Genomic DNA, 25,387 nt, shown 5'->3' with positions numbered 1-25,387 from the left:
CCATAATCCTTGCTTATGACTCCAGTGAGAGGCTCCATAACTTAAACAATGAAGAGCAGCCTCCCTGGGGTTCTCCCTTCACATACAGCCTTGGGTATTTGTTCATCTCCATCCCTGTGGCCACCTCTGTGTGCTGTGTCCGTGCCTTCCCGTGGAGCTGAGCGTGGCGAATGTGCTGGGCTGACCCAGCTGGCACCTAAAAGGTGACAGCGAGGAAGGAAGATGCTCCAGCATCTGTGCTAGCCCAGTGGTCCCTGCACAGCCCTGCTCTCCTCTTGGCTGCAAGGAAAGCATATTTATTTTTCTTGATTCAGCAACAGCATCTTCTCTCCTAACAGGCAACTCAGGACTTCCAAAGACTTTCCATCTCCTACCTGCTGCCCTCCCTCCCCCACCTGGTTTTGTCATTCTCATGTTGTTGCCTGGTTTGCACACCCCAGGCCGGGCCATTTGTATGTATATCACTGCCCTTTGCTCCTGTCCCTTCCCCAGCAGTGTTCGAGACAGGCAGAGCTGGCCACCAGCCTGCACCCAGTGAGTCCATATCCTTGTGCCTGCAGGGGTGTCTGCCTTGTTTTCCAGAATATCTGCCCTTGATATCTTGCTGCAAGAAGCTGCCTGAGATGCCGGGGCATGGGAAGAGCAGGCCCGTGCCCTTGGATAGCTATCAGGGCCTGTCAGTGAGCTGAGAGCCCAGGGAGAAGAGAGGGCTCTGACAGCTCTGCACTCCTGCTGAACAGCCCCCGGGGAGGATTGTGCCTGTGTTGTGCCTTTGCTCAACTGCAGCTGTTTCTCAGGAAGCACAGGTCAGTGCTGGGATAGCAATGCTGTACACATTATAAACCACAGGCAGAAAGCGAATATTATGGTGGATAACTTTATTTTGAAACAGCTTGTCAGAACGAAGTAGAACACAAACCGTGCTGGTGCTTGGCATTAGGGGGCTGGTAGAGACCACCCCACCTTGGCTTGGTTGAGCTGCCCTCAGCTTCTGCCCTGCCAGGGGCAGCTGCCCTACACCTGCACTGAAAACCAGGCTGACATGTGCCAGCACTGGGCAGAAACTCTCTGAAAATCTCTAAGCCAGTGTGGTGCTGCATTTTTCCCCTGCCATGTCATACTATGATCTGAGAATCTTCTGAACCCTGCCAAAAAGTATTGCTGTGTTGGCTCGTGGACCAGCCCCATAGGCACAGGTGGTCCAGGAGGAGGAGATGGGGCTGGGGCTGTGCTGCAGTTCCAACTGCATGAGATGTCACTGTGCAGGAGCCAGCCCTGGCTTGGCACTTGCTACAAACCCCTTCATTGGCTGGGGTGTTGGACAGCAAGGCCAACCTCGGAAGCAAGCAAATCATCATCATCGTGGGTAGTGCTGTGCCTGGGAGGGTGGAATTCCAGGCTTTAAGGAATTCCAGGCACCGCACTGAACCCGCTGCTGCAGGATGAAGGCAGCTCGGTGTCACTGCCTGCCTTTGATTTCCTCACCACCCTGCTTGCAGCTCCTCCGCACCCGCTGACAGCAGTCTGTGGTTTGTGGCCTGTGTTAGCCCAGTCTCAGAAACCAGAATTTGAGGCGTGCTTGTGATGTGTGCAGACAAGAACAGGAAATACGTGGTGTTGTGGGGGATAGCTGGATCTCTGGACAGAGGGTCCCAGAGCAGAAACTTCCTGTAGACTGACTCGGTGACGAACAAAACAGTAAAACAACGAGGAACAAACGATGGGAAGTGCCTGTCTGCCCCAGGCTGAGCTCAGTGTCTTGCCTGACCGCTTCCGGCCCCGTGCAGCTGAGCAAGAAGCTGAGCTGTGACTGCACACGGGCAGCCCCAGCAGAGCCTGGGCTTCACTGCAGGAACTCCTCGTACTCCCTGGGGAGGGGAGAGCGCTCACAGGAGTCTCTCCTCGCTGCTGCTGGTCTGAATGTTTGGAGGGGAGAGGGAGCCATCAGAAGGGGTGCCACTGCAGCTTTGGCTCTGCTCTGGGGCTGCAAGACAGGACAAAACATAAGTGCATCTTGTGGAAGGAGGCGCTGGCTTGTCCCACTGTGGTTGTGTCTGAATGTGCCCAGCGTCCCTCTCAGCTGCACGAGCTGATCCTGCACCCATCCCTGCCGGGTACCAGGGAGCTGCCCTCAGCCCTTCTGTAGGAAGTTGACCAGATGGGCAGAACACACTCCAGGCTGGTCACAGGCAAGGGACTTACCTGCTTGGGCTGATGCCGCTCTGGGCGCTGCTCCCGGGGCTGGGCCTGCTGCCGATGTGGAGGTTTGTACAACGAACTCTTCAGGTATTTGTAGAGGTTGCTTTTTAGGTGTAAGGGGTTATAAGCAACTTCCACTTCCAAGCTGTTCAGGGCACTCTGCTCAGGAGAAAGAACTGAGTTACTATGGGATGTGACAAGTAGAAGCTCTGGGGTTTGGGGGGGGGGGTGTTGTTTTTAGCACTGGGAGGGGTGGTTTCCAGGGATGAGTGTTGCAGACACTCCATGCCACCCTGCAGTGATAGGGGAGGGGATCTTTGGCTGTGCTGCTACCCGCAAGGAGCACTCTCAGCTGTGTAGGAACAAGAGGCATCTGCCACCAGGTCTTAATGGATTTAAGCATTTCCTTGCAAGATGCAGTCCTATCCTTTCCCATGCCCAGAATCAGCCAACAAGCTGGAGCACCCTTTCTGGGCACTGTCACCCTCAACTCTGCCTCGTAAGACTTCTTCCCACTCTCTGCAACAGACATACAGCATTGCTCCAAAAGACAGGCATTAACTGTCCATGAAGAAAGCTGTAGGATATGTCCTCTGCTGGAAAGAAGTTTTGGAGTGCTTCGTCATATTCCAGCTATCACTAGACATCTTCCCAGCCATTTCCTTCTCTATTTATCTGCTAAGGCTATAGTGAGAGCTCTGCCTTTCCTGGCAGCACCTGGAGCAGAGGTAGACCACTTGGCAGAACAGGAAATGCAGAAGCCTGAATCTACTGGAAGAAACAGAGGTACTCTATGTATTGATTTATCTATTGCCTAAAGCACCTCTCTCTGAAGTATGAGGAGATCTGTGTTCCCTGGCAATGAGGGAGATGGCTACAGCTTCAGCAGCAGCTGCAGGGCCTGTGCATAGGGCTGATCATTGCTCTGATCTCTGCCTGTACTGCTGGACCTTTGCACAGGGGTTAGTGCAGGGCTCCAGTGACTCCCCTGGGACCTGGACCCAGAGCAGGGCTGCACTGACTCACCTCTATGGGGCCACGGATTCGCTCGGGGTGCTCAGCAAGGAGGGCTGGGAAGGCTGAAGGCAGCAGGAGCTCCCTGATGGCCACTGCTTTGACAAGTAGAGTGGCAGAGTCGGAGGGGACGATGACGTAATAGGAATGCACCACAATGTTCCAGTTTGGATTGGTGTTCTGAGGTTCGTGCCTGGCCAAAAGCATCCACTTCCTTTGCTAAATGGCAAAAGCCAAACCCGAAGTGAACAGCAGGCAAGAGCCACTTCCCTCAGCACTGTCAGCGTGGGCTGTAGTGCTCAGGAGCAGGCACACACACATCAGAATAAGAACACTATTCTGCAATATGGTTGAGGACAGTATGGTATTTGTTTTTTAATTAAATGCAAGTCAATTCTAAAGAAAAACATCCAATTTTGCTTTACAACTTGTCAGTAATGGGCAGTCCTCCACAGTCCAAGCCTTGGTTAATTTTTTTCACAGTTAAAGATACAGATCTAACTCCAACTCTGACATTTGCACTTCATATCCCCAAACACTGGATTTCTGATAGGCTCAAGGGTCTTCTCTAAGGTTTGATGTGCTGTAGCATCTTTCCCGTGGATGCCCTGGCTGGAAAGATTTACAAGCACAGCTCTGGCCCATAAGATGAGTTGCAGCTTCTGAAATATGTTTTCTGATGCAGGCTACAGATTTTATGGGGTTTGCACTAACTGTTCCTTCCTCCTCATCACACTGCAATTTTCACGCACTTACCAGAAGACTATGACATAAAGCATGGAAGCTGTGCTGGTTTGTCTCCAGTTCATCCCAGTCCAGCTGCCAGCAGCTTGTGGGCTTGATGATGAAGGGCAGGCCATACAGTACAGACTCACAGACACCTTCAGACTTCAGAGCCCTGCAAGCATATGGCTCTTGTTAGTGCTCTTCAGCTACTGACAGGCTGAGAATCATTTTAATAGCAACTGCATAGTTAAAAAATAACTTCCCCCCCCCTATAAATAAACCTCAGAAAAGACACTAGAGAGCATCACTTGTTGTGCTATGCTCTGTGCTTACCAGCCACAAACTGCTGCCAGGAAAGCGAGCACACCCTTAGGTGAAGTCACACGGCACTATGAGGCTTTGCTTGCTTTTTTACTACTAGTCCAACTAATTAGCTCAGACTCTGACATCCAATTAGTTGCTGTGGCCTCATTAGGTAGTGAGAGAACAGCAGAATTATTGCAATGCTGTGATCTACAGAACTTTACACTGGAGGGAAACAACTGTTGCACAAATAACACCTATGGTTTTACGCTCATCAATGCCAGTGCCACGGTACCACCACTTGTGGCTGTGCTCCTGTCTGTGTGTGGGCTGTGCTGTTCCGTGGCAGGAAGAGTTACAGGGCCGGGGCTATCTCCCATCACAGTTTTGCTGACCAGAACCTTGAGTCCCCAGTGCTTTATGATGATGTTACCAGGCCCCAGGTTGACACTGCACAGGAAGAGTGAAGCTGCTGTTCCACCACCTCCCGGGTACGGAGCGTGAGGCACGGGGCAACACTTACTTTACCACCCGGAGTTTGTGCAGCCCTGTGGCTGGCCAGGCTGCCACGTGCCAGGGAGAACTGGGATCTGCTGCTCTCCCGGTGCCATCAGCCGGCCCCGAAAGCAGAGCTGGGTCGAGCAGTCTCTCCTGCAAGTCGCACTTCAGGCACACTGGAGAAGGAGATTGGTTTAGGTCTCTGGAAGTGTTTAGCACATGAGACGCTCAAAGCACTTACAAAGTTAATGTTTTCTAGCAACTACTGAGAGAAGAAAACTAAAACCTGACACGAGGCTACAACCTGTCCCCGTTTTACACACATGGGAAACAGCACATACTTGGTGTGTTAATGAAACGATGATCGGTCAGGAACGGGGCAGGCAAGCTCCAGCTCGGGCCATTAATGAGCTGGAGAGGGAGAAGCAGCTTGTTTCCCAGAGCCACACTGGGTTCAGGGCTACATGTTGCCTACAGCTTTTCTATCTGTGTCTGTGGAGAAACACAGGACACTGATGTCACTAACACTGGTGTAACATGACACAGAGCTCCAAACAATCTCTCTGGCCTTCCACAGATTCCTTGAATGTGGGAAGGTGAAAAATCCTGACTGCAGTGTAACTTGGTTTGCCTTGCTAGCTTTAATAAGACAATGCATCAAGTAAGAAATCCAATGTTAGGATGAAGGAAAATATCATAACTGCCTGTGCTGGAGGCTGATATGGAGCTACTACACACACAAAAATGCCCACCAGGCTTTCTCATCTGCTTGCTGTGGAGCATATCAGTAACTCTCTATGAGCTTTGGTTCCAGTCTGGAACTGGCCTGTGGATCACCAGAAGACAAGTGAGCTCCCATTGTGACAGCAATGGGCAGCTGCACAGGAGCACCACATTGGAGAAGTGTGGAAAGGGGATTGCAGGGACTTCCCATGGCACTGCAGGAGTGACAGTACAGTCAGCAACTGACAGAACACACCTATGTAGCTGTTGGTGTTTTCAGCACTCACCCAAAGATGGATTAGGGATTTGGATTGATTAATAAAGGGAAAAAAAAAGACATATTCCTTACAAATTTTCCCATACATTATGATAACTGTTGGCAGCTCCAGCTAGAACATGAGCTATTTTAGTGTTAAATCACTAGATATAAATAAAAGCCAAGTCCTTTTGTAAGACAGCCTTTACTTAAGTGCAGCTCTGGCACAGACTTTTAGTATTGAACAGAAGGAACACATTTTTTAGGGCTATTCAACTCCCAGGACGTAAAAGGCCCCTTTTCCTTTGACTACATGGCTATAAATTCACATGCTCCTCCAGGCACATTTTGCTGCAGAATGGAAATTAATTGTAGCCTCAGCAGCCACGGGACATGGCAGCAAACAAGCAGCTCTCTGAGCAATAGGCTCCTATCAGCCTGAGACAACTCCCAGCTTTCCCACTCACCCAGAGACCTCCCTTGGAGGGACCTCACTCTCTAAATGGGAGGGAACATGCCCCTGGGAGGGAATGTGCCCATAGGACAAGCCTGGATAACCTTTAAGGCTGTGGAATTCAGGAGCTCCCTGCAGAGGGGGAGAGAAAATGAAATACTTATGGTGTTCTTGGGTGCAGCAGCATGGCTGAAACCTCCCGATGGAAGGAGGAGATGGAGCTGTTCCCTCTCCGTGCCATAGTCATGGAGCCACCTTTTAAACAGCATCTCCAAGCTGATGACATTGTCCTCCACGGTTTGCACATCAATGTCCATTCCCAGGATTGCAATGTCTGCGGGGGAAAAAAGGTGTAAAAGCACAAATATTTTCAGCCATAGAAAAGAACATTCTTTTGCATTTTCCACTGCATTACACCTCCTCAGTACCTCGAGCGCTGTCACAAAAAAAGTGCTTCAGAAGCCATTACCGTGCAAATCACAACACAGCACTGTGACTCCAGGGACACTGCTGGGAGCTGACCTGCTCCACAGGCCACCCCACCACCCTTTCCATCCCTGGGGTGCTGGCACTGTCTAGGGCCGTCTCCAGAGAACAAGTTGTGACTGATGTGAACCATCACATCACTGGCCTCAGAGACTCCTCAGTTTTAAAGCATTTCCTCCTTTTCCCTTAGCAAAGAGCACTGGATATGTGATGCTGTGGGAAATCAGAGAGACTGCACAACTAGGGAATTTGGCAGGAGTGATGATGAGTCCTACTCCTCATCCCAAAGGTGAACCTTACTTTGCAGAATGGCCTGAAGGCTAAACAGCTGATCACCCTCAACATGCACTAAAGGAGCAGCTGGTCACAGACCTGAGGGGAACAGAAGCAACACCTGACCCAGACCTGGCCCACAAAGAAGGCAGGTTTCAGCACATTACTGATCAGTGCTGCTTGGTAACCCAGCAGTCCCAAGGTAGAACATCCTTGCAGATACACCAGCAGGCAAAACTATCCACCACTGTTACATCCCATTTCAAACAAGTGGAATCCATAAAATTTAGAGACTTGTTAAACTGAAATTAAAAGGAGAAGGTAAATATATTGGCAAGGGCATAGCAAGTATTTAAGCTCCCATGTCAGAGGTGCAGACAAATGTGTATGGTCGAGCAACAACTTTTAGGCGTGGAGAAATGTAGGCTGGAGCAGTTAGGCAGGTCATAGACAAGATAAATCCTTGCAAAAAAAAACCCCCAAACCATCCCCAATAATACTTCAAAGGTGCATCCAAATGAGAAGCTAGCTTGATGTCCAGCAGATTAAACAAACAAAAAAAATAGGTAAAGTGAAAAACAAAAAAAAAGATGATCAATTTGCAAAATGCATAAGACATGCAGTATACCCACTTGTAAACACAGAAGGTACTGACAGCCTGGTAGCACTAATTGCTTTACCATACAGTCAGGATGTGAAACACGATTTCTGAGAAGATGAATAAATACTAGAAATAGCCCTTTTTTCCCACTTGTGTTTACCAGGCCAGTGGGGGACTAAAAACCAGTGCTACATCCATCTACACCAAGAAATCTTTTCTTCATGCATTCATATTTCTAGTTGGTTAAAATGACACTATGCATCTGCTCTTGTATTAAAAAAAAATCAAACAACCCCCCCCTAGAAATTCATTTATTTTCCTCTACCTGGCAAATAATCCAGGTTTACTATAATGACCGTAATTCTTCAGATGCTCTGCAACTTGCACCCTCCCTGTTGGGCAGCACGGCTGTCACAGCAGGACACACTTCCCCACAGCCTCTGCCTCCCAGCCTTGGGGAGGGCACTGGGATCGTGGAGGTTGTGCCTCTGCAGCACAGCACATTCAACTCCACCCACGGGGCGAGACCCTCCCCGCTGTGCTCGCTGCTGAGGCTCTTCCCAGCCCACACTCCGACTGGCCTTGGCTGACAGGACACTTCCTTCCTTTTTTTTTAGTTCTTCACAAATCTGTATAGTAAACCAATTACCTCCTTAGTTTTGTAGCAGCTTTTAAAAATGTATTTTAACACTGCTACTGCGCCTTACCCCAGTCTTCTCTGGTGCTGGAGTTTCTCCCTCATGGGGCGGTGCTGGAGGGTGCTGTGCTGGAAGGGAATGTCCTGCCTCTGTGTGGAAGCTGCTCCTCAGGACCTGAGCTGTTACCACCATCAGGGAGCCTTGCTCCCATTTCTCTGCACTGATGCAGCTGGAGAGCAGGCTGGTTGAGTTCCGGTGGTGTTGTGTTCCCTACAGATTTTAGATCTGAGCAAAATGCTCAACAATCTGCAGAGCCCATCCAGAAAAAGGTTCCCTGAGACTCGCAGAAGAATTTTTATGTTCATAAAAAATATATTAGTGCTTTATCTTCAGTGCTTGTTTGTTGTTTCCCCCAAACAGAACTAGCTGGGACCAGTATCTCCAACACATGGAAATACTGACCTTTGTCAGCAAAAGGTCTGGCAATGCTCAGCTGCTTTCAGTGAGTGTAATGGAGCTGGGGTGAAAGAAAGAGAATAATAATGCTCAAGTTATCAATTAGAGGCCAGTCCATCCAAAGGCCAGGCATCCTGTCAGGTACTCCCACAGACCATTCCCACCACAAATGCTGTGTGCACTGCTCTCTGGGGGGGTTGGATACATCACATCTCTCCTCCCTCTGCAGTCTGGCAAGCACTAATGCTTTATAATTAAAGAAACGTTGCAGATTTAGCCTCTGCTCCACAGAGGAGCTGCTCTGCAGTTTGAAAAAGCAATCCTTGTCCCTCATCAGGTGGTCTGTGTTTGTCTGGAAATGCACCTCCCAAGGAGTTCCTCTCGTGAAGAAAACAGCCAGTGTTTCTTCCCCAGACTGTTCTGAGCATGTTCAAAGCTATTCGAAGATTTGCCAGCTGTGGGGTTTCAAAATATTGGAGTCTTTTCTAACTGCACTAACCTGAGAATGAGCCTATGGAGGGGATATCCTGATCCTGCTCTGGATATTAAAAATGTAAGTAGGTTCAAACAGCCGTGAAACAAACTAATAGAAGAAATACTCTGTGGGATGAACCTCTTAATTAGTGCTACATTGCAATGTTTATTCCATAGTTCAACACAGCACTAATCTTGCACTTCCTGCATGCTGGATCTTGCAACTTCAGTGTTCTTTACTGTATTTTTTGTAACCCCCTTTTTTGCTGTGGTTTTGGCAAATTAAATTAATTCTAAAGTGAGGTCAGAGTGGCAGAACCTTGATTCCTTCTCCTCAGGACTCCCTTTTCCCACTTAGTGGTAACAGTGCACTGCTTTTCTCCAGCCAAGCAGCTTTACTGCAGAGACTCTCCCAGAGTCCAGAATAACCAGCCATGTCTTGCTGAGGGAAAGGAAGCTTTTAATTGGCAGTAAGAGTGTTGCTGTCTCTCTGAGTGCTGGATTATAGGACTCAGTGTTTGGTTTGGTCTGCCAGCAGCTCAGTGGGATGCAGGGGCAGCACAGAGAGCCATCGTCATCTGTGGCAGACACCCCAGTGAGTGCTGTGCTGCACGTGGGGGAAAACCAGCCTAAACTCCTGCTATGTAGCATTTTATTGTTTCACCAGCCTTGAGAAAGGGCTGAAATCACCAAGGAGATCTGCAAGCTAGGAAAAACAAAATGCAGGTATGACAGTTGCAGTTATAGCAACATTGCAATGTACTGAGCTGGAACTGGATTTTGGATCACCATCTCACTGGTTTATTTAGAGTCTGCTCAGCACCTTTTACTGAAGCAAAAATAGTCAAACCAGGACCTAATAGGACTTTCAGTCTCTGAATTTCTCATTGCTTAAATTCCCGCTGCTGAAGACTGTCAAATTAAGGGAGGAGTTCTTCAGAGATATGGCCAGGAAAAATCCAGTCTGGAGTGTACTTGCTCACTCTTTCACTAATGAAGCATGTGGCCAGGGGTGTGAGGGACAGGGCAAAAGGGAACCTGCAACCCACCTAACCATTCCCAGTCCCTACAATGACAATTGACCAGAAATTTGCTACTGTAACCAGAAAAGACGAACAGCTAGAGACAAGTAAGGCAACAACATCCCACGCTGCCTGTCACCCAGTAAAAACAATACTGACATTGCTAGGAACAGGTTTTACACTAACTTTGGAAGGCATCTGGACTCAGTTTTTTAAGCTCATTATCAACTCATTGTGAGAACTTGCTGTGTGGAACCAGGTGTGTCTTGTTCATGGGGAATTTAAGTATCTGCAGGAAAGACCTTTAAAAGGAGACCTGTTGTGGAAAGCAGAGGCTTGTAGAGAACTCACTGGTGTGCAACTACTGGTTGCTGAAGAAATACAACCTTAATTGCTCAAGAAAAACTGCCCTAAGCATGGAGAAGAGAAGCAGCAGGTAAGCAAGAAAATTATTAGTGACAAAAAATCAGCTAATCAAGAGGCTGAGTACCTGACATGGTCAATGAAAGTAACTCTTCCCAGCACTGTGCAATATGTAGTCCAGGAGAAAGGACTAAAGGGGACCCTTGAAATTACAAATAGCCTGCCTGTCTCTCCTGCCTCTCCTTTTCCCACTACCTGCTTCAAGGATTCAGGTTGCCTCTGACTGCACTGAGGATCTTTTGATCAGGCAGTCAAGTGCCCAGTGTGATGTTCAGCAGCAGAAGGGGTGTGTGTGAGTCAGTGTGTTACCCCCATAAATTCAGTGCATTTTTCTCTTTAATCCCTCAGGGCAGCTGTATTGCACATGATGTAAATTTTAAGTAATACTTAGAGCTGAATTAATGCATGAATTTTTGCCCAAATGTGCTAAAGCTCCAGAGAAGTGCTGTGGTACAAACTTCCCACTGTGCCTCCAGGCACAGCAGTTCTCACTTACCAAGTGACATTAAATGGCACAAAGGTAAGTGACAGATATCAGACCAAAGCAAGAACTAGTGGCTGTCCTGCTGCCCAAACTTCCCTGAGCACCCTGTTTGCCTTACACTCACCACTGCTGCTGGGCTCTTCTGCTGCCACACACTGCTCCACACCCTCGGGCTCCAGGAAGTCTCTCTTCAAAACCTCGATGACTTGTAGTCTTCGCAGACTCACAAGGTCTACATCTTTTAACTTCTTTTCCAGCTGCTTTACCATTTCTTTGCTGGACTGGCTAGTCAGAACTGTGATCTGAAACACAAACCAGAGTGTGCAAGAGCTGCCTCTACCCTAATCCTCACTAAAAATATCTCATCCATTCAAAAGCAGATTTGAAAGCATTTTTTTTGAGCTTTGGCTTACATTTAAGCCAATATGAAATGGATTGAGAGGGTCACTGGAGGAACATCTACAGGTTTTGTGCCACTGCTGGAAGACGGAACAATTTACAGGTGTCTTGTGCTTTGCACGTACAGCCAGTGAGTCTGTGTGTGTGAGGAGGGACCTGCCTTGACACCACTTCCTCCCATTACTGTGTCACTTATAGCTCAAATAGACTAAATCCAGCCTTCTCACTTGAAAGCTGAATGGAAATTTTATATTTTTTAAAGAAGTGTACAGTCTGTCCTAAAGATATTTCTTAAGGGAGCAACAGTAGGTGTGATACCCACTGCCCAGTTTTGGTGTAATACTAAGTAACTGCAAAGAGTTTTTAGAAGAGTTTCTAGAAATCTGTCAGGCATGTTTAACACCAGCTTTCTGGGTGAGGACTCTCTTCTGTGTGCCTGTGTATCTGAGGGTCTCAGTGCAGCAGCTGGAGCACAGCTCAGGTGGGAGGTCTGGGTGTCTGTGATTGCCACTGAAAGTCAGAACAGACCAGATGGTGAAGGGGTGACGTGGCCTGGGAACCAAGGGGGTTGCAAGGGTGAGAACGTGGGAAGAGCTGGCTGTTGGAGGGCTGACGAGAGTCCTGGCCAGGTCTGAGTGTGTCTGTGTAAACATCACAGTTTGTACCAGTAACTGGAGCCTTGGGGACTCATATGTCCAGATGCCAGAAACTAGGGAGACTGGGATCTAGGAGCAGGTACTGGGTAGACTGAGTGTCTGAGACCAGCTGCTGGAGTGATCCACACTGCAGGGATGGAGATAGAGATGTGTGCACACACACATTTATTTATGCACACATATATTCCTGCAGGTGGACCTCATCCTGCTCAGACAGAGGGGAGCAGGCTGAGGCCACCCGTGCACTTCTGCGTGTGTGAGTGCTCTGAGTGTCTGTGACCTGTGTGAACACATATGCCTGTACATGTGTGTTACATGTGTGTTCTGCGTTCCTTTGCTTGATGGGAATATGAGCTCAGCCTTGCAATTGGTTGGGCCTAGGGACATGGAGCTGTGTCAGCCTTGCTGATGCCAGATCAAGCCTAATTTCCCTAACAAAGTAAACCTCTCCAACCAAACTTCTCCCTAGTGTTTGCCTCTGAGTTACTGGGAATAAAGATATTGTCATGGTCACCTTTTAGGAACTAATGCAAATGGCTTGCAGGAACTGTTCTTAAGCTGGGGGTAGCTGAACTGTCTAAAAATATAATTATCTTTTGCAGAGCTATAGAAAGAGCATTTGCTACACTGATGGACATTTATTTCATCAAAACCATGGCTGTATTACATCTGTAGCATGTCACCTCCAATTTACCCTTTTCACAACCTGAGTCAGACTGGCAGAGACCAGGAGAAATATTTTACCACATACGAAAGCTGAGGTAGCTACTATGACTTCCTTTTGTTTTACCACAGTTTCTAGATATAATCCCTTAATGCCATTATACTTCCTAATCTCACAAAAAACGGGCTACTGGTGACTTGAAAAATGCTTTTCATCCTATTGCAGGTTGGCCACATTTCCTGCCCTGTAACTGCTACTGAGATTCAGTTTTGTGGATGCTAACGATTTTCCCCCGCCAAAGTCAGGATCTCAAAAGAGTAAGTCATTCTTTCTACTTTTAACTACTATTTGGGTTTTAAATGACTGCAGATTGTAACAAAGTCTGCCTCCTATGCTTACTGGTCAGCTAGGAATATTCTTGCATCTTTGTGTTTTGACTGTTATGAAAATGCACATTTGCCTAAACACTGATTAGCACGAGCAGGTTGCCAGTGGCAGCCCTGTGCTCTAAACACTGGTGGCCATCGTGGTCTCACTACAGCAATTGTTCTCTAATAGAGGTGTCATGCCTGCACAGGCACTCCTGTTCCTGCTACTCACACATAGGCACCTGCATCAACAGCTTCTGACAGGCTGTTTCTTCACCCCCCTGCTGTCCCTGTTATTCCTGCCTGGGCCTGGCTGTCCCAGGGAGCTCTGCTGCTCCCTGGAGTGCAGCTCAGGAGTCTCTTCCCCGTGGAGGAAAGCACATGGAAAGCCTTTTGGTTTAACTTGTTTTACTTCAGAAGTGTAAGAAAAAAGCAAAAGCCAAAGAGTGCCTCTTTCAGCAGAGAAGCCTTCAAAAACAGAAACGATGACTTGTGAGAGATGCCAAGTACTCAGGCACCACACATAATCTGCCTGATACAGTTGAATTTAACAGGGTAAATGCTTACTTTAACTGGCCTATGTTATCCAGGCTTCACTTCCAAGCAGGAAGCATTAACCCCAATATTTTTTATTTCTTCAAAAGATACTGTATCTGAGCAAAACCACTCAAAGGTCTTCTGAGAAAAGGAAACAGAAATAAAAATTCAACTTACTCTGCATAAAAAATTGCTTGTGATGAAAAAAAAAATGCAATCACTTAAGAATCTGAAGCAGAAAGCTGCCTTTTTTAGAAACATGGCCTTCTGCCTGTCTATGATCACAGCCTGTCATTGCAGCACGTCTTACATCCCCTTGCAAAGAGAAGTACAAAATACTTGCATAATCTAGAGCAACAAGGATTGCTTAGTGGAGTATAAACTCCCTATACTCATGGATAGCTTAATTTTTAATGTAGCTTGTTCCTTCAACTATACTAGAAGTCATCCTGGACTTCGTTGTGTGTCAAAAAAGGTCTTGTCTCCAATGTGTACTCAGTCTGTTCCAACCCCCAGCTTTACAAAAGCACAAATCCCATTTGAAATGAGCAGGAAGGATACCTGAAGGCCCTAAGAAAACACAGAAAAGCAGAAAATCAGCAGAAAGACTTCCTGGATAGACAAGTGAGTCCCAATTACAGCTAGGAGAGTCTGCCTGATCACAGCATGACTCTGTGTGACACCAGAAGGGTTTAACGATCTAAACAAAATAAAAGGACTCCTGAAATTTCACTCATGGGACTCTCAATTTGTTTTTATGACTGACAAAGCTCCAAAGCCAGGTGGACCCTGAGCTGGTGAAGTCTGAAATAAAAGATTGTTTGGAGCTGATACTTCCTGATGTCCAGAGGAAAACACCATTTCTTTGCGTCCTTCCCCCCAACTCCCTGTTCTTTCACATCAGTTGGTACTGCTTAAAACGCCACTTCCTTGTGAACCTTGCTCTGTTTTCTACCTTCATATATCTGTTCTCATGTGTTTTTAGCAGCTTCCCTCCTTCTTATGCAAGCACACACACCCAGCTGAGAACACAGCCACCAAACTCTCTTAGATCCTGTCCCAGGACATCCAGTTGATAGGACTGCTGTACACATAGTTTTCCCCTGATGTCCCCTTTTCCACAGGAATCTGTCCAGAGGGATTCAAGGACTTGGTATCTCCATCCAGGATTTCTGGACAGTGGATCTCTGAAACAGCCAGACTGCTGAATACCTAAAATGTTCTGGCATGTTCACTGTACATGAGATTATACATTTATAAAGCATGACTGGTGAAATGAGATGGCTTCCGCTACCTTTGCAACATTTTCTTACCTCAACAGAACTGTTTGTCGAGCCTCCTGCTGCTGTGTGTCTGCTGTATTGTTTGAATTGCTGCAATCCATCCTGCACAGCTTGTACCACTCCACTTCCCCCCTGTGGGAAAGAGCCTTCTGCTGGGAGCAAACGCAGCTCCGAAATGCAGGCTTGAATTCGCCCAAAGTTTTCTTTCACTTGCTGCAAAACACAAAACAGCGTTCAATGAACATGAAAGGCTGCTAAACAAATAATGTGAAATATCTTTCCATAGTGGGGAAGAAGGTTTTTTGAACTCACAGCACTGAGCTCAGACTGGGGGCAGGAGCCAAGTCATAAAGCAGTGAACAGTGATATGGATCCAACCCAGCTGGCTGTTGGGCCAGGAACAACACGTGATCGCTCCTCAAGTTTTCAGCTGTCTCCCTGTTGCCAAGCCAAAATGCAGCAGTAGGACACGACCCTTTCCCCTGTCTCCCTGTTGCCAAGCCAAAATGCAGCAGTAGGACACGACCCTTTCCCCTGTCTCCCTGTTGCCAAGCCAAAATGCAGCAGTAGGACACGACCCTTTCCCCTGGCCCTGTGTAACAAGCAGAACTTGAGATGTGAATAGGAGCACTGAGATGGTGGGACATCCCCAGGCCACAGTCACTCCTGCCATATCTGTGCTCTTTGTTCATCAAGCTGGGAACCTCTAGAATTCATTCAGGAGGGTTTGGAGTCAGAGTGTGGCAACAGGTTCAAAAATGAGTTCCAAAAGCTCAACAGGTCTAGAACCAGAGTCCAAGAGGAATAGCCTCAACTGTACCCTCTGTCATTCTAAATACAACAGGTGCTCCACGATGGTGCTTTGTGTCAGTCTCATGACTGGAGAATATTGGGCCACATTCTCACTGCCTGCTGGGGTGACTTAGGTTCCTGCAGTCCAGGGCTGTGAACCCTTTTATGTTACTCAGCATTTGCTTGAGCTTGGTATCACTTTTGTAGTGGTCATCTAAATCCACACAAGGCAGCCCCAAGTATGAACCAGGCTGGCCAGGATTGTTGCAGACTCCTCTATCTCCATGCAGTATTAGTTCAGGCCACCTGGTATCTCTTACCCACCCATGACCTTTCCTTAGCACAGACATGACAATGCCAGGGAGCACCATCAGCTGGAGGTGCTCTGCTCAGAGTCCTTATTCAGTCCCACATTAAAAGTTTTGATGCTTTAATGCTCACTTCCTATCTTGTCACCATTTGCTGTCCTCTACATTTATCTATGTACTTTCTGGTTTTCTTTTCTTTGCCCCCCTGCCCTTTCCAGGGAAGCTCCTTGGACTTGTCAGACCCTTTTGGGGAGACCATAAACAAGCACCCAGGAAAGAGTAAGACAAAGGTTACCATATATGATACTTCCCCATGTATTCTCCCAGTCTTTATTTTCAGCTCTGGGGCTTTTTTGACTTCACATGATTTGTCTAACAAGCACCCTTTAATACAGCTCTATCTTGGTTCCTCACTGAGAAGTGTCAAGCCTCTCTAGCTGAATCAGAAAGACACTGTGCTCACAGCCTGCCCTGTTGAGACATGGGCAAATTCAGGGGTGCAGGAGAAGTAATGGAGCCCTGGTATTTCTGAGGAAGGCTGAGATGGAACACATACTCATCAGGCAGAGATGTAAAAGTGTTCCTGACTCCAGAAGCAGCAGAGGACCAGATACCATTATTAGTGAAATTATGTCCACCGAGTCATAGAAACATACAGAATGTCCTGAATTGGAAGGGACCCACAGGGATCATCCCTCCAACTCCTGGCCCTGCACAGACACCCCAACAATCCCACCCTGTCCCTCAGAGCGTTGTCCAAACACTCCTTGAGCCCTGGCAGCCTTGGGGCTGTGACCGCTGCCCTGGGGAGCCTGGGCAGTGCCAACCACCCTCTGGGGGAAGAACCTTTTCCCAAGATCCAACCTAAACCTCCCCTGACAAAGCTACAGCTGTCTGCTTGGGTCCTGCAACTGCTCACAGAGAGGAGATTGGTACTGCCCTTCATGAGGAAGCTGCAGACCCCCATGAGTTCTGCCCTCAGTCTCCTCCAGCTGAACAAACTAAGCGACCTCAGCCACTCATAGTCTGAAGAAGTCAGTCACCTTGAAACACTTTACTGTTCCTAAAAGTGAAAGAACAGCTCTGAAAAACAGCTTCGGGACAACATCAGATGTCTAAAATAAAGAGATGGCTCCCAGAGCAGAACACCTAAAGAAAGCTGGGGAGAAGGGGAGTGGGGCTCACAGTCTGGATGCACATGACTGACTCAAGTCTTTGAGTGTGAGCTTTGCTGCCTTGAACAAGTCCAAGATAAATGCAGTATTATGGCAAAAGAGCTGATGTGATGACCAGTCAAGCAAACAAGAGGGGTATTTTTAATTCCCTATACAGCATTGCTGAGTCCAGTATTGGAATCAAAAAAGCAGCAGAGTGAATACACAGAAGGGCTTGGAAGTTACTAAGGGGTTGTAAAAATGCCTTGCAGTTAGACTTATAATGTGTTCTCTTTGATTTACCAGCTAGAAGACTGAGAAAGGACTTGCTTCTATTTAGAGGAAGAAAGGATAAAATACAAGCAGGTTCTTCAATCTAGCCAAAAGAGTAAATATATTAACAAATCCCTGGAAGCTAAAGCAAATAAATTCAAATTAGAAACCAGGGGCAAGTTTCACAATGACAATGATTAACCACTGGAAGAAATCATCAAGAGAAGTACTTGATTATCCACCCTGTAGTATCTTCAGACCCAAACTAGATGGCTTTCTGGAAGAAGTGCTTTAATGATACATGGGTACTTTGGTGAAATAAAATAGCCTGTAATATGAAGAAAGCCAAACAATGATCTAAAGGGTCCCCTGTCTTTAAAAACTGTGACTATCAAAATGAGGAACTGTTGTTTAAATTACAAAGACATCTGATCATGAGCAGCAGAGTCATAATACTCATAAGTAGAGGGACTGTGTCAAAGGTCAGACATCCTCTGGTGAGCCACAATTACCAGATTAGATCGGAGGCAGCTGTCAGCCAGCACATGCTGGTCCAGTGTCAGGACATACCCAGTGAACAGAAAAGTGGGTATTTGGCCCCAGACACTCACAAACTAACTTGGACATAATGCAAACTCACAGAGAGCATGCCTGGAACCAGCTGTGAAACAGGTCACCGAGACCATCCTGCACTGACATGTGACATGTCAGGATGAATTACCAGTAGATTCATCCTAGGAAGCAAGACAAGTGTTTGCTCTTAAAGCCCCTAATCAGAGTGATTCCACAGCATCTTCAGAAAATGTTTCTTTGGTATTCCCTTAGTCATCCACGTCACACTGTCTATAACCTGTCCTACAAAATAAAGCAAGTGGCTGCGTGGTACTTGGCTGCTGGCTGAGGTTAAACCACCACACACCATTAGCCACATTCTTTTTGCAGGTCACATTTGGTAAATTACTGTTATCTCCGATTCTTTATTTTTCCCAGTTGGTCTCCACCTTTCCTGAGATGTGAAAACTTGACAAAACCTTTCAGGATGTTTTCACCATTGCTGTATAAAGTGGAAGGGTTAATTCTGTGTGTTTATGTTAATGCTGTGTAAATGAGATTGCTCAGTGTGACTGTTTCTAACACTACGACTCCATAGATTCTCGTGCACTTTATGATGCACAAACTGTTACTTTAGAGCTGCTTGCCATTCTCCATCTACACTTATTCCACTGCATAGCCCCAGATGAGTGCAGTGCTCATTCTTATTGACTTAGATCTATATATTTAAAAGCTGGGTAGATGTGGTGCTTGGGTACACGGTTTAGTGGTGGAGTTGGCAGTGCTGGGTTTAGGATTGGACTTGATGATCTTAGAGGCCTTTTCCAACCAAAATGATTCTGTAATTATATGATTTCAGGATATTTCTCAAATTTGGCAATAATATTTTAACTCTGCATTTCTTCCTTTAAATATCTGGAATCTCTCCCACAGTGGTAATATTTTTTCACTGTCCAAATTATTACAGCTTAGGTTGTGTTTGATAATTTTGATAGAACAGCAGTACAGATAGTGCAGAAAGCAGCATATGAAAGGTACAACAGAAGTTTTAGATGAAAATAAAGCCTAATTTATGCATGTGAGCAGCTTCACAGATCAAAAATATTACACCTCTTTTAAACTTCACTTTTCATAAGATTCTGTGAAACTGTGCTTTTTGCGAATGATTCATTTTTAGACCTGCAGGAAGTGGTAACTGTCTCCCCTGATGCCAACAAGGTACCGCGTTCCCCAGCTGCCAGGGCCCCGGGTTCCCATACCGTGAAGGGCAGCAGACACTCCTGCTGGGGCTGCACCACGTACAGGCTCAGCAGGGGCACCCGGCAGGGCCCTGCCAGGCCACAGGCCAGGCACAGCGTGTTTTCCAGAGCCTCGGAGAGCACGGAGCAGGTGTTGGCCCAGGAGGGTGACGTGACATCCACAATGAGGATCCGCCACGGCTGCTGCCAGGGGGCTTTAGCAGCAGGAAAAGTTCTCCGTGTTTCTGAGAGTAATCTTCTGGAATTCATGGCTTCTGAGCACAGGTATTACATATCCAATTATCCATCTGCATCTGAATGGGAGAAATAAACAAAGAACAGCAACGAGTGAGAGTCTCCCTTTCCCATTCAATTTAAAGCAACCTGAGGCACAGCAGACAGTAATGACTGGAGTTCCTACATCTTTCTCCAAAGCGATCGTTGTTCCTACTCCAGGATAAACCCACACAAGACAAGGGAAAATGCATGTGGTCAGGAAACAAAATGCTTCAACTAAAGACTCGTGGCAGATACTCTCTTACAGGTGCAGCTGGAGCAGCTACCAATGTTGGCAGCACAGCCACACGTGAGCTGTGTGAGATGTCTCATGATCCCCTAGTGTGGCTCAGGTGCATCCATGGCCAGCAGACAAGGGATCTTCAACAGCTGCTGGAAAGCAAGACTGTGAAACCCTCCTCCTAATTCTGCAGTGGCCAACAGGTTCTACCCAAACACCAAGGAGAATAGTCCCTGCTTCTTCATACCCAGCAGTATAAGACAAGTAGCTGCTATATCCAAAAAAAGACAGCATGATGTATCAGGAAAATATTGCATATACATAAATATTACTTTGTGGATGTGGAGAACCAACTCTTGTCCTTTGGACTGTCTAACACCTGGCATAAGCTCTCTGCACTGACAAAAGCTTTGATGAACACAGCACTACCTCATCTTGTTCAACAACGTGGGAGCACTGCAAACCTGAAAGTACCTGCAATGTCAGAAACTCCAACAGAAATTACTTCCAGCCAAGTACCACCTTTGTTTCCCAGAGCTGGCTGGTGATGGGAATGCTGTGCAGGGAGGTGGCTGTGCTTCACCTGTCCCAGAGCTGTGCCAAGTGACACGGAGGTTTGTTAGAACACCTCAGGAATGCTGCCAGTGTCAGGTGACAGCTTGCACAAGGCAGGCAAGGAAAGATGAGGGCTCCCCAATTCCCCATCCTCTTTGTGTGGGAAGAGAGGCAAGGCCTCTTGTTGCAAGGCCCCGGGAGAGCACAGATCCCTTCAGCACACGAACAGAGCATGTGGGCAGGACCCATTTCTCCCCCACGTCTTTTTGTCCATTTCCTTTCAAATATCCACCCTTTCATCCATCAGCACCACCACATATCATCTCTGCATGCATAAGGCTCAGCTGGTGCTTTGAGAGACCTCCCCACAATCTTTCAGAAGATGTGACTGTTTCTGGGAAGCAGTCACAGAGAAGCAGAGAGGAGCAAACAGGAGTGTGCTGGCAGGTCTTCTGCCTCGCGGGGACAAAACGGAGGAAACCGCTCAGCCGCAGGCAAACACCTCGCAGTTTGTCTCAAAGGTGTGGAGGCAAAGGACTGAGATGTGCTCATCCACAGACCTGGAATATGGTGTTTGTTCCCCTACCCATCTCCCTTCAATAGATACATCTTAAGCACAGGAGCCAGCATTTTCCCGTTAATTTTTTTCCTTTGCGAACAAAGTGCCTTCATAAAATCTTCACTAAACCTGCACAAAACACTCAAGTGCTCTTTGTAAGGATGTTGAAAATGTTTCAAAAATGTGTCTTGGTCTTGGTAATAACAGTACTATGTAACTGTGCAAGTCTACCTGCGTCCAGAGAAGTGTTTTTATAATTGCATATACCTTCTCAATAGGAACTAGAATACACTCTTTCTTCCTACAGCTGTGTCAATTCCCAGCACAATTAGTAAGTTTGAAGCATCTTCTATACTGGCTCTGGTCAGAACCTAGGCCAGTATACATGCCTGTCATTTGTGTGGTATGTTCAGCTCAGACAAACAGCTCTTTTATGTTCACCAAGGAGACAAGATACTGTATTTCCCACAGCCTCCAGCACTTTGGAGTAAGAATTTCTGTAAGTCTTGAAAGGAGCAAGAAATGCTTCTCTATTTGGCTGAAGTATCATCAGAAAAAAGTCTGTATTTCTAGGATGCTTGTCAGTGAAGGTAAACCAGTGATCACAGCTTGAATTCCAAAACTGAGGCTAACACTTCAGAGCTGGTGAAAATGTTATACATCTAGATCATGGAGATACGTGCACATATCTTGCTTTGACTAGTCCTCTGATATAATTTCATTGTCAAATGAAAAACTGCCAGATACCACTTTAATTGGTGTCTCTTCTGGACCTTTACAATTTGCAGGAGAGCTTCCTAAATTACATCATTGAATCTGGGAAAATACTTGTCTGTCTGAATTTTTTGTGATGAGGCTTCATACCACTGAGCTCTGCAAGCCCCCAGTGCTTTCTCAAACAAGGAAACAAAACCCATCCAGCAGTCAGAATCTACAAGAGTTGGGTCTTTGATTTGCATTGGGTTCAGAGAGAAAAGTGAGCCTTGATGCTGAAGTAGACACTGTTTTCCTAAACTTGAATGAATTCCCTCACTCTTGACACTTTACAGGACTATGCTTATTTTAAAATGCATTTGTAAAATAGATCTCTCATCAGCTATACTCTTTGCCAGCTGAGTGAATTTCATTTCTTCATAATTGTCGTGTTTTAATTAATCTCTGCTTAGCAACACTAATATGATTTATATGCAGCTCTCTGTACAATATTTGACGTAGGGTGCAAACTGCCCACCTCTGTTACAGCTCCTGTCACACTTGGCTCTGGGGAGGTTGGATAGCTGAAGAATTCTGTATACTGAATATTAGTCTAACTGGTTGCTGGGGGAAAATGGCATCTCCATTTAAGCAGCAAGTGAACTGACAGAGGGTCCATCCTAAGGGATTACTCCACAACTCAGTGTGCAGGAGTGAAAACTGTTAGTTCTGGCAGCTGCTATGACATTAACTTCTTGCTCAATAAAAGAGAACTTACCAGCTGTCACAGCTAACAGTGATGTACATTTTGCTCAATGCAAGAAGACACAAATTCTTCAGAACTAGAAAGACAGGGACAGAAAGAAAAGTTTATCATATTGTGTGCCTTGTGGTTGCTGAGGACATTCTGCACTTGCACATCATCCCGTGTGCTTAATTTGTTCCAGTTATACAAAACCATCAAATAATATCCAAGTCTAAGAAAATAACACCAAAGCCACTGTTTAAAGAGTATTAAGGATAGCTGGTTTAAAAATGTGTCATTTTCTGAGTAAGCTTCAAGACCCTGGGAAACATGAATATTCTCATGTGGAAAACAGATCAAGCTGCATAAATAAGGGGGTTTACTAGAGAATAAACCAGCAAGCCATTGAGAAGCCTGAGACATGGAGTGGCTGTGCAGTGGTGATGGCCTCTGTCGTGCATCTTTTTGTCCACCTAGCCTAGAAAGGAAGGTATTTATTTAGAAAGGTGGGGATGAATAGAAGAATAAAAACAAAAAAAGCAAAAGAGCACAAAATCAAGCTACTGAAAACAAAATTATTCAAGATCCTATATAACAGAAGATATTATGTGCTATTCTATACATCAGTGCTATAACCAATCATAAATAAATGCCTTTAGGCTTGTGCTTTTATTGACATAAAATCACCAAATCTTCATGAGAGTAGTCACTTTATATTAGTGTTAAAATAACTCATTATAACCTTCATAGATTTTTTTTTTCCTTAAAAGAAGAGGAACTATAACATTAGGGGAGTTTAGAAAAAGGCATTTTCTAGTTCTGAAGAAGCAAGTAATGATGAAACCTTATCAAGCAGTGTGTGGACAGAGCAGCAGAGCAAGGACAAGCTGCCACATAATGCACATAGTGCCTGAGTGCTCCTGTTGAACAACAGCCAATTCATAAAACCCACCAGAATTGCTCTGAGGAAAGCTGTGTTATCATGGGGGACTTGTGTTTGAGTGATGGGCTGGAATTCTCAGAATTAAATTTTATAGGTACTGTAATATCTTTCTGACAGTTAATGAAGCCTCATGGGGCAGGCAAGCTCTGTCTTGCCTGGAATCTTGATTATGGAACTAGGATGACATGCTGTCAACACACACACTAACCTGATAGAAACCTGCCTGATTCGTGAGCCCCAGCACATGCTGCACACAGGGAATCACCACGGAGGCTGCTTTACTGGGCACATGGGAAATCCTGAGATATACCCACGTACTGGAGCAGACTGGAATCATCCTCCAGTTCATGTGTTTTGATGGCTTCTCTAACAGAACAACTTCTATCCTGGGTGTGACCTCTGAGACTAAATTTTCTGAGTGTAACATTCTCACAGGTTTATATTCCCTGTACATTTGTTTAAAGCTTTAGATAGTAACCCTCCCTTGTGAGCTCTGTGGCTGGATCCTCAGAGCAAGGACGATACACCTCACAGCAGCCTGCTGCCCTTGTCTTCTGGCCCACAGGGAAACCTGCAAATCCCACCCAGAACATGAGGACCTGGCCACTGAGGTCTCTAAACTGGCCAGCCTCAAACATCACAAGCCAGCTCTGCTCCGTGGCAGTGCTTGGGAAGGGCAGATCCCCCTGCTCTGCTTTGCCCACGGTCAGTGCCCACTGGAGAGGGGCAGCTGGGGAACAGGGCGAGTCCTGGGCAGGTGGACAGGGCAGGTGAAGTGGGTGAAACACTGCCTGTGCCAGTCCTCCTTCAGAAACAAACCTGGAGTCCTTCAGGCAGGGCCCTGCTGCAGGGGATGGGCTGGGACAGCCATGCTGGGCTGTACAGAGCTGGGACACTGCACTAGGCTGTACAGGGCTGGGACACTGTGCTGGGCTGTACAGAACTGGGACACTGCACTAGGCTGTACAGAGCTGGGACACTGTGCAGGGCTGTACAGGGCTGGGACACTGTGCTGGGCTGTACAGGGCTGGGACACTGTGCTGGGGTGTACAGAACTGGGACAGCCGTACTGGGCTGTACAGGGCTGGGACACTGCACTAGGCTGTACAGGGCTGGGACACTGTGCAGGGCTGTGCAGGGCTGGGACACTGTGCAGGGCTGTACAGAGCTGGGACACTGTGCTGGGCTGTACAGAGCTGGGACAGCCATGTGTTCATGAAGGGTGGACAAGCTACAAAGGGGTGTCAGGGCACACCAACAGCTTTGCTGGGGTCTTTCACGTCCCATCTGTGTTTTCCAGGCATTATTTCTTGCTGCCATGGCACCTTTCTCTGTACTGGTCACTGTGTGAGGCACAGACCAGGGAGGTAATCACTAGGTTTGCTCCTTTAATGAGCTTCCTGAAGTTCTGGCAGGGGAGCACTGCTTTCCTGCTGGTCACACCCCTGCCAGTGAGACCTGGGATGAAGAGGCCTCCCAGCCCGTTCTCCCAAGGTTTCTGTGGAGCTGGGAGGATGCACCAAATGTCCTTATGTCTTTCCAGAGGGGTCCAGCTTTTCCCCCAGCCTGGAGCCTTGATTGAGCATTTAGGGACTGCAATGAAAGCAAAAGCAGGAATAAAAACCTCTGCCCCATCTCTGCTCTTTTGATTTGTTTTAAGGTGCACCTTCCACCCCTGAGTTGTTACCTCACATTCTCCTTCAGGTTTGCTGCACGTCAGTAAGTGCCGAATGCTCTGCTCCTCACAGTCGGGATGCCTTAAACGCATCGAACAGGCAGGGAAAGTAAAGAGTAACTTAACTACTCAGTTTCCACGGAAGCACAGGTTTTTCTTTTTTCTCTCCCAACTTCGAAATATCATCGACAAGATTTTACACAAGTGAGTCTGGAAAAAAAGATCCTTTTCCCTGCCGTGTATGTGGTTTGGAGTCGGGCCCGGGACAGTGCCCGATCCCGCACCCGCCGTGGGCGCTCCCCGCTCCCGCATTTCTCCCGGGTGGTTCCCTTCAGTGCTGGGAATGCCGCGGCTCTGGGCACGAACCCACCTCGGGGCGCCGATTCCCGATTCCCGATCCCCGATCCTCGATCCCGTCCGGAGCGGGTCCCGAACCCCGCGCGGCC

The 25,387-nt window shown here is 47.0% G+C and overlaps 1 protein-coding gene across 1 annotated transcript; it reads right to left on the bottom strand.

Moving 5' to 3' along the window:
* Window positions 1-858: 858 nt before the first annotated feature.
* On the bottom strand, window positions 859-25,387 carry M1AP (meiosis 1 associated protein). The gene is made up of 11 exons (XM_032685775.1): window positions 25,312-25,387; window positions 19,276-19,568; window positions 14,968-15,150; window positions 11,155-11,332; window positions 6,334-6,507; window positions 4,766-4,916; window positions 3,970-4,111; window positions 3,226-3,432; window positions 2,203-2,358; window positions 1,891-1,984; window positions 859-1,696 (listed from the first exon to the last, which is right to left on the bottom strand). The coding sequence occupies exons 2-11, from the start codon at window positions 19,522-19,524 to the stop codon at window positions 1,482-1,484; spliced, it is 1,749 nt and encodes a 582-aa protein (XP_032541666.1). The 5' UTR covers window positions 19,525-19,568; window positions 25,312-25,387; the 3' UTR covers window positions 859-1,481.

The sequence above is a fragment of the Chiroxiphia lanceolata genome, chromosome 4, assembly GCF_009829145.1.
Source record: "Chiroxiphia lanceolata isolate bChiLan1 chromosome 4, bChiLan1.pri, whole genome shotgun sequence".
NCBI classification, from domain to species: domain Eukaryota; kingdom Metazoa; phylum Chordata; class Aves; order Passeriformes; family Pipridae; genus Chiroxiphia; species Chiroxiphia lanceolata.
The sequence above is the reverse complement of the archived record's forward strand: the minus strand, read 5'-3'. Positions and strand labels throughout refer to the sequence as shown.